Below are 13,338 nucleotides of genomic sequence, written 5' to 3' on the forward strand. Positions count from 1 at the left end.
GCGAGATACAGGGTCATCAGGTCGTCCCACGCGAGGCCCACAGTCTTCATCTCCATTTTTACAGATGAGGTCACTGAGGCTCAGAGAAGCGAAGGGGCCCTGCCCGCGGTCCCCCCGCGGCCAAGCGGCAGAGCCGGGATTGGGAACCCGTGACCACGGGCCGGGGAGTGAGAGGTCACGGGTTCGAATCCCGGCCCTGCCGCTGGTCCGCGGGGGGGGGGGGGGACGACGGCGGGCAGGTCCCCTTGGCTTCTCCGGGCCTCATCTGCCAAAGGGGGATGAAGCCCGGGAGCCTCAGGCGGGGCGACCGCTATCTCCCCCGGCACGTAGACGGCGCGTGGCAAATGCCGCCATTCTCGTTATTATTATTGTTATTATTATTATTATTACGCCCCGCTCTGCTCGGCAGACAATTAAGCAGTTGACAGAAACACGATGATGGTTCTCCCCTCAAGCCCCCGCCCCCTCCGCCCCGCCCCTCCCCCGCCCCCCCCCCGCGGCGTCCCGCGCGCTGCCTGCTGGGAACGGAATCCCCAGGGCTGCCCCTGGCCCTCGTGGCGCATGCGTGGGAGGCCTCCCTGGGCTCGGCGGCGGCGGCGGCGGCGGCGGCGTTTCCTGCTCGGCCCGGCGGGTCGCGGCCTCCCTCCGCCCCTCCCCTCCCCCCCCCTCCGGCCACCGGCGACCCCCAGCCCTCCCGCCACCCCGGCGGGCCGCGGCCGCGCCGAGCGGAGGCCCCGGCGGGGGGGAGGGCCGCCATGGGCCTCGGTGAGTGCGAGCCGCCGGCCGTCGCCCCTCCCCCCCGGACCCGCCCCCCGAGGCCGGCCGGATCCCGGGGGCGGCGGGAAGCGCGCTGTCCGGGGCCCCGGCGTCGGGGGAGGGGCCGGCCCGGACCTCCCCGAGACGCCCCTCCCCCGCCTCTCTGTGCCTCCCCAGGTGTGGGCTGAGCCGGCTGCCGCCGCGCTTTCCCTACGGGACGCCCCCGTTGCCCAAGCCCGCGGCAGAAATGTTCAGGTGCGGAAGGCGGGGCGGGGGGCGGCGGGGGAGGGACGGGGAGGGACGGGACGGGACGGGACGGGAAGGAGGGAGGGAGGGAGGGAGCCCCGGCCCGGCCCGGCCCGGCCCGGCCCGGCCCGGCCGCCCCCCGGCTGACCCGGCCCCACTTGGCGGGGGGCGGGGGCAGGCAGGGGCGCGCCGAGGGTGCACAATGAATGGAGATGCGTCCGGAGGAGCAGACACCGCGGAGGGCCCCGTGCCCGCGCCCGTGCCCGCGGGCTGGCAGCGCCACTTGCGCCGGGGAGCCGTGCACTATGTCAGGTAGGCGGCGGGTCCCGGCTCCGGCCCCCAGACCTCCCCCGCGCCGCCGAGCCGCGGCCCCCGCCGGCCCCCTGACCCTCGGCCCCGTTGTCCCCGCCGCCCCCCCAGCCCGAGCGGCGTGGAGCTGGGGTCCCTGGAGCAGACTCGAACCTACCTCCTCAGCGACGACACCTGCAAATGCGGCCTGTCCTGCCCCGTGCGCCTGCCTCAGGTCAGCGGGCCGGGCCGGGCCGGGCCGGGCCGGCCGGGGGAGGGCCGGGGGGGAGCCGCGCCGTCACCCCCTCCCCACGCCCGGCTCCGCCACCCGGCCTCCCGCAGGTTTTCAACTTTGACCCCTCGGCCCCGATGACCCCAGCGACCCCCGATGGGACCGGGGCGGCCGAGGAAGACATGACCAAGCTGTGCAACCACCGGCGGAAAGCCGTCGCCACGACGTCGCCGGCCCCCGGCCCCGAGCCGGCGCGCCCGCCCCCGGCCCCCCGCGCCCCTCTGGGTGAGGACCGGCCGGCCGGCCACCACGGGGACCGAGGGCACCCGCGGGCCCGGGGCTGAGACTGGGGGGGGGCGGGGGGGGGGGGGGCGGGCCCGAACACCCCCCGCCTCTGTGGTCTCCGCAGCGGAAGGAGAGAGCTCTTCCGTCCACGCCGCCGGCGCCCAGGGCCGCCCGCCGGCCTCCGGCCTCTCCGCCCGGCTCCCCCCCCGGCTGCCCCTCGATCTGGCCGTCACCCGCCGCAGCGATGCCTTAAGGTCCCCGGGCCCCCCTCCGCCACCCGGCTCTAGAGCCCCCCCGCGCTCCTCCCCCCCGAGTCAGACTTGTGGGGGGCTCGCGGCCTCCTCCCCGGCCGGGGGCCTGCCGCCCGCGGCCTCCCCTCGGCCCACCTCCAGCACTTTACGGGGCTGCGGGCCGCGGGCGCCCGCGGCCCCGGCCCCCTCCGCCGTGCCGCCTCTGCCCTCCCCGCGCTCCCCCGCCCCTCCCCTCCCTCCCGTACTGTCCCTGCTGCGGCCCCTGCCTCGCCCTCCCCTCCGCCCTCCCGCCGAGAGCTTTAGAGCGGCCGCGGGAGCCGCCGGCCCGCGCCCGGGGCGGCCCCGCACCCCGCCTGCCTCCGCCGGGGTCCCCGGCGGCGGCTGCGGCCCGGACACCTCTGGCCGTCGGGCAGAGCCGAGGGGGAGGGGAGGGCGGGGGCGGGACCCCTCTGCTGCGGGTTCCCCCTATCCGGCCGCCACCGCCTCCCTGCTCCCACCCGCTGGGGGAGGGGTTTTCTCCTGCAGCCCGGAGCAGGGCCTGACCCTCGGCGGGGGCTCCCCGGAGCTGCTGGGGGCCTTGGCCCTCCCCGGGCCCCTGGGCCCACCCTCGGACTCGGGCTTCCTACCGTGGGGGTCACAGCCCCCCGAGCCCCTTCTGGGTGTCCCCCCCGATCTAGGGGAGCCTCCGGGGGCTCCCCTGCTCCCCTCCCCCTCCAGCGGGCTGCTGGCCGCCCTAGTGCCCCTCCTCGGCCTGGAGCCCTGTCCGAGGACCCCTCATCAGGTGAGCTGCAAGGCGAGGGGCGGGGGAACGGGGCCCGGTTGCCGAGGGGAGCCCCGGCAACCGCCTGGGTCCTCTCCCTCTCTCTCTCTCCAGCCCGGTCTGCTGAGCCCTCCCCAGTCGGGCCCACCTACCTCCCACGTCACCACTGCGCCTAGTGCCCCCGGGCCCCCCACCTCAGGGAGACCCCCGCCGTTTCAGCCACTGCCCACCCCTGTGCTGAGCACGGGCCTCTTCGGTGAGTCACCGCGGGCCGGGCGCGGGGGGCAACCGAGGGAATGGGGGCGGAGGGGGCAGGGAGGGAGAGGGGGCCCCGGCCCACACTGGCCTGCGCCCCATCTGTCCTAACCGGTGCCCCCTCCGTCCCTGCAGGCGAGCTGCCCTTGCTGACGGGGCCCCCCGGCCCCTTGGCCTGCCTGCTGCACAGTCTCCAGGTGAGCGAGCCTGCCCGGAGCGGGGAGGGAGCCCAGGCCCCGCGGCAGGACTGACTCGTGCCCCTCTCCGCCCTCAGGTGCCCCTGGAGAAGGCCGGCCTAGGGCAAGGCCCCCCCTGCGACTTGGGAATCGGCCACGGGCGGGGCACAGGGAGCCCGCAGCCCCTCCGGGGCCGCGGGCGGGGCCGGCGGGGCCGGCGGCCGGGGGAGACGGGGCCCGGCCGCTGGGCCGTCCGGCTGGGAGAAGGCGGTTCGGCCGGGCAGCTGGAGTGGGCCTGCCCCTGGCGGCGCAACGGGGAGCTGGGCGGCCGTTGCTCGCGCCGCCGCGGCCGTGGCCGCCACGGAGCGAGGGGGGCCCCGGCCAAGGCACCCCCGCCTGACGATCAGCTCAAGGTAAGGGCCGGGGGGGGGGGGGGGAGGGCGCGGCGCGGCCGCAACGGCGGGGGATGGGGGCTCCGCTCCCCTCCCCCACCGCCGCCCCTTCTTCCAGGTGCCCCCAAGGGGGCGGGGACGGGGCCGCAGCCGCCAGAGGGGCAGCAAGTGAGTGTGGGCCGGGTTGGTGCGTGGGGAGGCGGGGGCTGTCGGGGACGGGGGCGGGGTCCTGTGGGTCCCTCTGGTCCCCCGCTCTCCCATGCAGCTTTCTGCACCAAGGCCCCCTGCCTGATTGCCACCCCCCGCCTACTGGCCCCCCGGGCCCTCCCTGGGTTGCGCCGGGGAGAGGGGAACGCGCAGACGGCCGTCTCACCCCTCTCTCCCCCAGCCGGCTACGACCCCGCCGTCGCAGCCGCGCCGTGGCCGGCTCGGCACCCTGACGAGGACCGGGAGGACCGGGAGGAGGACCGGGAGACGGGGCCTGTAGCCGCCCGCTCCCCCCGCAGCCAGAGGGAGACGGCCACGGCCTGGACTCGACGTGCCCCGACTCCCCCCTCCCCCCACCCCAGCCGGGGCTCAGGTTATTTCTGCACAGACCATCTCCTTTGGGACGCGGGTCTGCCCCGACCCCGTGGCCCAACTGGGGGACCTTCCTCTGCCCCCTCCCCTGAACAAAGCAATAACCCCACCCAGCCGTGGGAGCCGACCGCAGGCTGGGCCCCACCTCTCCCTCCCCGTCCCAAACCGTCCTCCCCTTCCTCCCCCCACCCCCGGTGTGTAAGCCCCCTGGGCCGCGCTCCCTCACAACAGACGAGACAGTTTGGACAGGGTGTGGGCTCTGCACTGTTCTTCGTCGGCACAGACGAGCAACGCGCTGCACGGTGGGGGGCGGGGGTGGGGGTGGGGGCGGCGGGAGGGGGACGGCAGCCCTGAGGGCAGCCGTCGCCAGGGGGTGGGGCGTGGGGCGCAGCTCTCCACCCCCTCTGGGCCCGGACGAAGTGGGGGCCGGGGAAGGGGAGGGCAGCCTCACTGCTGCAGCTGTTTGATGCGGGCGTCGATGCTGGCAAAGTTCCCCTCCACCGTCTGCAGGTTCTCCCGCATCGTCGTCTGCACCTGTGGGTGGGGCCGCAGGCCGAGGAGGAGGGTTACGGGGGCCGCAGCTGGAGGAGGGAGATCAGCGGGGGCCGCGGGCGGAGGAGGGAGGGCACGGGGGTACACCCCCGGAGGGGAGCATGGGAACGTAGGTGTCGGGGGACGGGGTTACCGAAGCGAGACCCGGGGGCAACCGGCCCCTCCTCCGGGGGTGTCCGTGTGCAGAAGCAGGGGGAGGGTGGGGGCCGGGGTGCCGGGAGCGGGATCGCACCTGGGCCAGCAGGGTGACGTTGTCCTTGAGAGACCCGGCCACCAGCTGCTGTGTCGTGTCCAGGTGGGTGAGGAGCTGCCCCACCTGCATGGCTGCCGCAGGGGGCGGAACGAGGTGGGGCGGTCAGTGGGGGGAAAGGAGCAGGCCCGGCCCCACCCATCTCCCCGCCCCCTGGCCCCCCACTCATCTCCCCACCCCCTGGCACCCCCACCTTGCTCGTGCAGCTGTTTGACAGTGATGAGTCGCTGGACCACCTCGGGAAGGGCGGAGGCCACGGGACTCCAGCGCTGCACTGCCTGGTACAGCTGGTGCACCTGGGATGGGGGGGCAGGGATGAGCGGGGGCAGGGTGCCGGCTGCCAGGGCTGCCCTGCCTGGGGGGGGGGGTGGGGGCACTCACTTTGCTTTGGGTGTCTGCATCCTCCAGGGCTGCTTTGTGCTTCGCGATTTCATTCACCTTCCCCAGCACACTCTGAGGGGAGACGGGGGCCCAGAGGCGTCCAGTTCAGCCCCGTCACGGCCACCCCCACCCCCCAGCCCCTGCCCTGCCCCCACCGACCTGGAGCCTCGCCTCCACCTGGTCCAGAGCAGCCAGGTCCAGAGCGCTGACCTTGGTCTGCAGGAGCTCCACCGTCTCCTGGCCACGGGAGAGGGAGCGGACGGGAGAAATGGGGACCGTCCCGTAGCCCCTCACACCCACCCCCCGCCCCGCCCTTCCCACACCCTCTCACCCCTTCACACACCCGCCCACCCCCCACGGACCAGCCGGTCACCCTCCCCCGACTCTGGCCGGTCGCTACTCACCATAAGACAGGAGCCCTGCACCCCGGCCGTCAGCGGGTTCTGTGGGGCGGGAGGAGGCAGAGAGAGAGGTGGGGGTGGGTTGGGGAACTTGGGGGAGGGAGCCCGGGGAGGGGGCTGAGGGGGCTGACCTGCGTGTCTGGCTCGCAGCGCAGCGCCGCCTCCAGCTCAGTCAGACGCTTCTCCAGCTCCGCGATCTGAGAGAAGAGTCGGGGGACGGGCTGAGCGGCCGCTGGGAGGCCAGACTCGGCCTCGCCCCCGACCTCACCTCCCCCCGCCCGCTGCCGGCTGCCCGGGTGGCTCGGCCCAGAGCTGGGAGGGCGGAGGCCCAGACCTCACCTTGGCGGTCTGGGAGAAGCGGTCATGCTCGGGTCGAGAGTGCAGCTCATAGGTGACCAGGCTGGCGGGGGCGGGGGTTCCGGCCGCCGCGCTCTGAGCCCCCCTCCCCGCCTCCCGGCTGCCCTTGGCCGCTTCCAGATGGACGAGCAGGCGCCTGGTGGGACACAAAAGCTGGAGCCGGTCCCTGACCCCAGCCCCCCTCGGGGCGGGGGAGGCGGGGACCCCGGCCGTCAAGCCCTCCTCCCCCACCTCCCGCATCCTTCCCCCCTCCCGGGGCGGGGGGGCACCCACTCGGCCAGGGCCCCATTGGGGTCACTCAGGTTGACGGTGGCGTCGGGCCCCAGCAGGCGCTCCAGGTGGGAGGACACCAGCTGCTGCTGCAGCACGGTCAGCTGCTTGGCCAAGGCCACGGGGGTCAGCGTCTCCTCTGCGGCCGCCTCCTTTGCTGTGCTCTGGGGGACGGGTGGGGAGGGAGGAGACACTGAGGGGCTGCGGGCTGGGGCCCGGCGCGACCCCCGCCCCACCTCATCCCGCGCAGGCGAGGCCCGGCTACCTTGATCGCGTCCACTTCCGCCGTCAGCTCTTGGAGCTCATGCCGAAGGCGCTGGTATTTCTGCTGAGGCGTCTCCTTGAGCCCCGGGCCCATCCCCGTGCCCAGCTGTGGATATCGATCGCATCCTTACTCCCGCCTTCTCCCGCCTCCTCGCCTCACCCCACCCCTGTCCTGCCCATCCCCTCCCTCACCCTCCTCCTCCCCGGCCGCGGCCCACCCCCTGCACTCCTCCTCCCCCACCGCCCCCCGCTTTTCCCTCTCACCATCTCAAACTCTCCAGATTCATAGCCAGTGCGTTTCCCCTTCCCAATGCGGTCAGAGAAGTCTGGGGGCAGGGGTGGGGATCAGCCTGCTGTTCTGGCTGTCTGGGCTGCCCCCCCCCCGCCCCCCTCCCCCACAACCTGGGCCCTGACCCCACAGGGGCCACGCCTTACCAAGCCCCTGGGTCCCAACTCTCTTGTCTTTGAACTTGTCATAGGCGGCATTGGGGTTGACAATGAGGTGTTCCACACTGCTGCTGCTCAGCTCCTCCTGCAGACACACAGCACTCGACCCACACCCTCATCTCCTCCAGACACAGAGCGAACCCCCACACCCCACTTCTTCCTCCTCCTCCAGACACAGAGCAATCCCCCCCCGAACTTCAGCTCCTCCTACACAGAGTGATTCCCCCAACTTGCGATCCTCCTGCTGACGCAGAGCGATCCCCTCCAATCTCAGCACCTCCTACAGACCCACAGCAATCCCCACCACCTCAGCCCCTCCTACAGACAGCCATCTCACCAACCTCAGCTCCTCTTATAGATACAGAGCGATCCCCGCAAACTCAGCTCCTCGTCAGACACAGGGCGACCCCCCCCCCCGCCCAACTTCAGCTCCTGCCACAGACCCAAAGCGATCCCCCCAACCCTAGCTCCTCCTACAGACACTGAGCGATCCCCCCCACACCTCGGCTTCTCCCTGTAATCAGAACAACCCCTACACCCTTAGCTTCTCCTACAGACCCAAAGGGATCCGGCTAACCTCAGGTCCTCCTACACAGAGCGATCTCCTTGACGGTGACCGTTCCCGCCGACACAAAAAAACCTTTTGCCCGGCCTCCACTCCCTTCTCACCCCACCCACCCACCCCACCTGGCCTCCACTCCACTCTAGCTCCCTGAGGTGCACCGGGTCCCCCGGTCTGGGCTTTCCTCGTCCCTTGGCAGACCCCCAAGAGCCCAGAGGATACGAGGGAGTCGGAGCAGAGCGAACGGAGCAAAGATAAAGGTCAGAGGTCACCCAGTCACCATCCAGCATACCAAGCCGACTAACGGAAAGACAGCTCCTTACCAGCTCCTGGCAGCCCCACAGGTGAGAAAGTCAGAGGTCAGGAGGGGCAGGATAGAGAAGAAAGAAAAACCAGGTCAGACCGATGCCCCTGCAGGCGTCCACCAAGTCCGGCCCCGTCGTCCCCAATATCGGGTCCTGCTCTGCCTGGGGCACGCACACACGCGCGCACACACTCCGAGAGACACCAGCTGAGGGCACGCTCACGCCAGCCCTACACACTTCCCAAGCGAAGGCTTGCACACATCATCCACAAGCCGCCCCCTGGCCAGGACATGCACACGCATGCACACCACCCCCAGCACCACCACCCCATCTTCCCCCCAGGCCGAGAACACACATTCACCAGCCACACCACCCCCTCAGCCGGGTCACAATCCCACCAGCCACACATCGTCCTGCCTCGGCCAGGGTCACGTACACGCTGGCCACACGTGTCACCGTCCCCAGGTGGGGACAAACACACGTGTCAAGCCACGCCATCCCCTCAGTTAGGGGGCAAACACTCAGCAGACACACACCCCATCCCGGGGCAGGGCTTGGCTGGGCGGGGCTTGCCCCGATCCCATCCCAACTCAGCTCAAGTAGCGCACTGAGGGAGAGGACCCTCGTTTTGGCAACCGCAGGTCTTCCAGACCCCAGGCCTCCCTCTCCCAGCTGCCCTCTGGGATGGGGCCAGCCCCCTGTGCCACCTCTCCCCCGCGTCCGACCGTAGCTCGGGTGTAGGTGGGGGGACGGACCACCGCGCGGAGGGAAGCCTGAGATCGGGCCTGGGTCGCTCAGCCCCAGGGAGCAAAGTACCCAGCCCGCAACCAGCCAGGTGCACGCAGGTGAGCGGGACGGAGGGGACAAGGGAGGCAGGTGCGGCCGGGAGAGAGGCAGAAGCGGAGGGGGCAGCATGCAATCTCCAAGCACTAGTGCAGAGTGGAGCGTTAGTGTCTTACTTGTGCAAACTAGGTCCAGCGGGCGGGCGGGCAGGCGGGCGGGCGAGCGGGCAGGTGGGTGAGCAGAGAGGAGGGAGGGAGGGAGACAGGTGAGTATGGGCGGGCTGGTCGGGGGAGGAGGGTGAGCAAGGGCCCGGGGGGCTACCGGGAACTTTAGGTCATGAAGGCACGCAGGGTTGGCCAGATCTTTCCCTGGGGGTCCTAGACAGGGCCAGTAGCTGCCTCCCACCCCGATCCGGCCCCAGGTTCCCCATTCCTGCAGTTCATAGGAGCTGGTCTGTAGGTCCCCCAAACAACTCCGCCCTCAGGGGTCCTTGGGGGCTACGGCCAGACAACGTGGGCCAGAGACCGAAGTCCGGGGAGGGGTAGACACATACAGGTGAAGGCCCGTGGCCCCTGTAGGGCAGGACAGGGGCAAGGGTATGCGGGAGAGCATGGCAGTGAGGGCAGGTGCCCAGCCGGCCCCTCCCCACCCAGATTCTGGGGTCAGAGATCGGGAAACGGAACAGGCAAGAAGATCACATCCTCTTCTCCCCAACCTCCCTGGAACCAAGCCTGCTCACCCCCTACCCCCTCACCCTCTCCTTGCCCACATCCCTCCTCCACCCTGGGGTTCCTCTGGGAGTATCAGGCAGGGACCCCGGGCTCAAACCACCCCCAGCCCCGGAGCTGGCACTGCTCCTGGGAACAGGCTTGGGGCGGGCTCCGGAGGGAAAGGTCAGGGAGTCCCCAGGGCCGCCTCACCGCATCAAACTCAGCCTGGTCGTCTTCAGGAAGGTCACTGGTCTCATACACATCGGGTTCATTCCGAGCCTGTGGGTACAACGGTTGCCTCCTGAGTCACGGGGGGCCCCCGCCTGGCCCCCGGAAAGAGGAGAGGGAGAGACTCTGGGCTGTTCCCTCCTGATGCTATTTTACAGACAAAATCGATGTGAGGTCATCAGGGATCAGGGAGGGAGGAGGGCACGGGGGACTTCAGGAGGTACTTTTAGGTTTGAAACAGTTGGTAATAATAAGAATAATAATAATGTTGGCATTTGTTAAGCGCTTACTATGTGCCGAGCACCGTTCTAAGCGCTGGGGGAGATACGGGGTAATCAGGTTGTCCCACTTGGGGCTCACAGTCTTCATCCCCATTTTACAGATGAGGTAACTGCGGCACCAAGAAGTCAAGTGACTTGCCCAAAGTCACACAACTGACAGGGGACGGAGCCGGGATCAGAACCCATGACCTCTGACTCCTAAGCCCGGGCTCTTTCCACTGAGCCACGCTGTTTCTCGTGGTAGGGATTGGGAGGCCCACGAGGGAGCAATGAAAGAGTCGCAGCCGGTCGGAGGGAATCTGAAGAGACAGAAACCCGCCCAAGGGCCACTTTTCAGCTGATCTGTACAGCAAGAGCGGAGTTGGCGGATGGAGAGGGGAGAGTCAGGGGTGTTGGATGGTCTGTGCTGGGTCGTCTGAGGAGAGTCAGGGACGGAGGCGGGGGAGTGAAGGGTGCCTGACGGTCCGGGCTGCGTCACTGAGGGGGATCAGGGACGTTGGATGGTCCGTGTAGTGACTCTGGGGGAGAGTCAGGGTTGGACAGGGGAGAGTCAGGGGTGTTTGACGGTCCAGGCTGGGTCACCGAGGGAGAGTCAGCGAGGTTGGATGGTCCATGCTAGACTACCGGGGCAGAGTCGGGGGTGTTGGATGGTCTGTGCCGGGTCGCTTGGGGAGAGTCGGGGATGGAGGGGGGGAGTCAGGGGTGTTGGGTGGTTGGTGCTGGATCACTGGGGGAGAGTCAGGGGTGTGGGTTGGGCCGTGCTGGGTCACTGGGGGAGAGTCAGGGGTGATGGCTGGTCTGTCCTGGGTCGCTTTGGGGGGGACTCAGGGATGGGGGGGAGTCAGGGGTGATGGGTGGTTGGTGCTGGATCACTGGGGGAGAGTCAGGGGTGTGGGGTGGTCCATGCTGGGTCACTGGGGGAGAGTCGAGGGTGTGGGGGGGGTCTGTGCCGGGTGGCTTGAGGGGAGTCAGGGATGGAGGGGGGCAGTCGGGGTGTTGGATGGTTGGTGCTGGATCACTGGGGGAGAGTCAGGGGTGTTGGGTGGTTGGTGCTGAATCACTGGGGGAGAGTCAGGGGTGTGGGCTGGGCCGTGCTGGCTCACTGGGGGAGAGTCGGGGGTGATGGATGGTCTGTGCCGGGTGGCTTGGGAGGAGTCAGGGATGGAGAGGGGGCGGTCAGGGTGTTGGATGGTTGGTGCTGGATCACTGGGGGAGAGCAGGGGTGTGGGCTGGGCCGTGCTGGCTCACTGGGGGAGAGTCGGGGGTGTGGGGTGGCCCCTGCTGGGGTGACTGCGGGGTGGGGGTGGGCTGTGTTGGATGGTCCGGGCTGGGTCACTGCGGGAGAGGAAGGGAGGGCAGGGCAGGGGAGGAAAGAGGGGCGGGGGCGGGCCGCCTGAGCCGGGGGTGGGGGAAGGGGTCCGTCCGGGCGGTGCAGGTACTCACGATGCCGGGCAGATCGGCGTATTTGGGGTCCGCCATGGGGGCGGCGGGGCCCGAGGCTGGCGGAGCTGCGGGGCGGTGGCTGCCGCGGCCCAGGCGGTTGACGGGAGGAAGATCTCGCGAGAAGAACGATCTCTCTCCTTCTCTCTCTCTCTCTCTCTCTCTCTCTCTCTCCTCCCCTTCCCCCGCCTCCGTCGGCCGAAGGAGAGGCCGCTCTCGCGAGAAGAAGCCTCTCCCCCGCCCCTCCCCCTCCTCGTGCGGGCGAGAGAGGAGCGATGAGGTCAGCGGAGGCGGGGGGCCGCAGTGCATTGTGGAACATGTAGTCTTTCGGGGGGGGGGCCGTGGACTCCTCCTTCAAAGCCTCTTTGAGAAGAAGAATAATAATGTTGGTATTTGTTAAGCGCTTCCTATGTGCCGAGCACTGTTCTAAGCGCTGGGGGAGATACAGGGTCATCAGGTTGTCCCACGGGAGGCTCACAGTTAAACCCCATTTTACAGATGAGGGCACTGAGGCACAGAGAAGTGAAGTGACTCGCCCACAGTCACCCAGCTGACAAGTGGCGGAGCCGGGAGTCGAACTCATGACCTCTGGCTCCGAAGCCCAGGCTCTTTTCCACTGAGCCACGCTGCTTCCCCACCTCCTCCAGGGGGCCTTCCCTGACTGAGCGCTCCAGTCCCCGCCTTGACTCGCTCCCTTTATTCATCGTCATCATCATCAGAATAATAATAGTGACATTTGTTAAGGGCTCACTATGTGTCCAGCACCGTTCTAAGCGCCGGGGGAGGTACAAGGTCATCAGATTGCCCCACATGGGGCTCACCGGCTTCATCCCCATTTGACAGATGAGGTCACTGAGGCCCAGAGAAGTGAAGTGACTGGCCCAAAGTCACGCAGCTGACAAGTGGCGGAGCCGGGATTCTTCTATGTATTGCCATCGTTCTTGTCTGTCTCCCCCGAATAGACTGTAAGCCCGTCAAAGGGCAGGGACTGTCTCTATCTGTTACCGATTTGTCCATTCCAAGCGCTTAGTACAGAGCTCTGCACATAGTAAGCGCTCAATAAATACTACTGAATGAATGAATGATTAGAGCCCATGACCTCTGACTCCCAAGCCCGTGCTCTTTCCACTGAGCCATCCCCACAGCGCTTCTGTACAAATCTATAATATTATTTATTTATACTGTCTGTCTCACCCTCTAGACAGTAAGCTCGATGTGGGCAGGAATGTGTCTGTTACGTTGTTATATCGTACTCTCCCAAGAGCTGGGTGTAGAGCTCTGCACACGGTAAGTACTCAGTAAATACATGGAATGACCGATCGACTAGTGGCGTTAATGAAGCCTGACGGTGTGCAGGGCATGTTGGGTGGAGATTAGACTCCGACCCTGGTCCTCGAGGGGCTCCCAATCCAAGGATACGAGTTGAGTGGGAAGGACTGACTGCTGACACACCCATAAAGAGCGGAGAAGCAATAAATTATGGAAACAACACAAAAGACGAGGACAGATGCATAAAATAAAAGTGAAGTCAGTGATCAGTCAGTGGTATTTGCTGAGTGCTTACTTTGGGCAGAGCACTTACTTTGGGCAGAGCGCTATATTGCGTCCTTGGGAGAGTATAATATAACAATATCACAGACACATTCCCTGCTCACAAAAAGCTTTCAGTCTAGAGACAAGCCTATGGTCTACGGTATTTTATGTAGAGAAGCAGAACTGCAGCCCAGAGTCCAAGGCCCGCTCACAGGCAGGGGTCCCTGACAGCCATCATAGTGACCTCAAAATACTCCCCTGAGAATCCCTTCCACACCTTTTTTGCCCTTTTTTTGCCCCTTTTCTGCCTCTTGCCATTAGGGTGAGCCTTGGTCAGGTGCCAATAGTTACGAG

General features: G+C 68.0%; 2 protein-coding genes across 4 annotated transcripts; one reads left to right on the plus strand and one right to left on the minus strand.

The window, feature by feature from the left end:
• The first annotated feature begins 716 nt into the window (after nucleotides 1–716).
• On the plus strand, nucleotides 717–4,471 carry MBD6 (methyl-CpG binding domain protein 6). The gene is made up of 12 exons (XM_039913402.1): nucleotides 717–765; nucleotides 934–1,011; nucleotides 1,181–1,314; nucleotides 1,423–1,525; nucleotides 1,633–1,807; nucleotides 1,932–2,061; nucleotides 2,302–2,839; nucleotides 2,933–3,074; nucleotides 3,209–3,270; nucleotides 3,348–3,662; nucleotides 3,760–3,809; nucleotides 4,030–4,471. Exons 3-12 carry the CDS (start codon nucleotides 1,205–1,207, stop codon nucleotides 4,079–4,081), a joined length of 1,677 nt encoding a protein of 558 aa, XP_039769336.1. The 5' UTR covers nucleotides 717–765; nucleotides 934–1,011; nucleotides 1,181–1,204; the 3' UTR covers nucleotides 4,082–4,471.
• On the minus strand, nucleotides 4,465–11,608 carry DCTN2 (dynactin subunit 2). Of its 3 annotated transcripts, XM_029074007.2 has the most exons (16): nucleotides 11,455–11,608; nucleotides 9,713–9,781; nucleotides 8,969–8,977; nucleotides 8,028–8,033; nucleotides 7,131–7,227; nucleotides 6,960–7,021; nucleotides 6,697–6,801; nucleotides 6,435–6,595; nucleotides 6,144–6,297; nucleotides 5,936–6,001; nucleotides 5,808–5,846; nucleotides 5,563–5,640; nucleotides 5,404–5,475; nucleotides 5,216–5,318; nucleotides 5,005–5,096; nucleotides 4,465–4,754 (listed from the first exon to the last, which is right to left on the minus strand). In XM_029074007.2, exons 1-16 carry the CDS (start codon nucleotides 11,488–11,490, stop codon nucleotides 4,668–4,670), a joined length of 1,236 nt encoding a protein of 411 aa, XP_028929840.1. In that variant the 5' UTR covers nucleotides 11,491–11,608; the 3' UTR covers nucleotides 4,465–4,667. The 3 variants fall into 3 exon arrangements, with proteins under 3 accessions (XP_028929840.1, XP_028929841.1, XP_028929842.1); XM_029074008.2 differs by lacking the exon at nucleotides 8,969–8,977 and having other exon boundaries at nucleotides 11,455–11,607; XM_029074009.2 differs by lacking the exons at nucleotides 8,028–8,033; nucleotides 8,969–8,977.
• Between the last annotated feature and the right edge of the window lie 1,730 nt (nucleotides 11,609–13,338).

Source organism: Ornithorhynchus anatinus, chromosome 10 (assembly GCF_004115215.2).
Source record: "Ornithorhynchus anatinus isolate Pmale09 chromosome 10, mOrnAna1.pri.v4, whole genome shotgun sequence".
Classification (NCBI taxonomy): Eukaryota; Metazoa; Chordata; class Mammalia; order Monotremata; family Ornithorhynchidae; genus Ornithorhynchus; species Ornithorhynchus anatinus.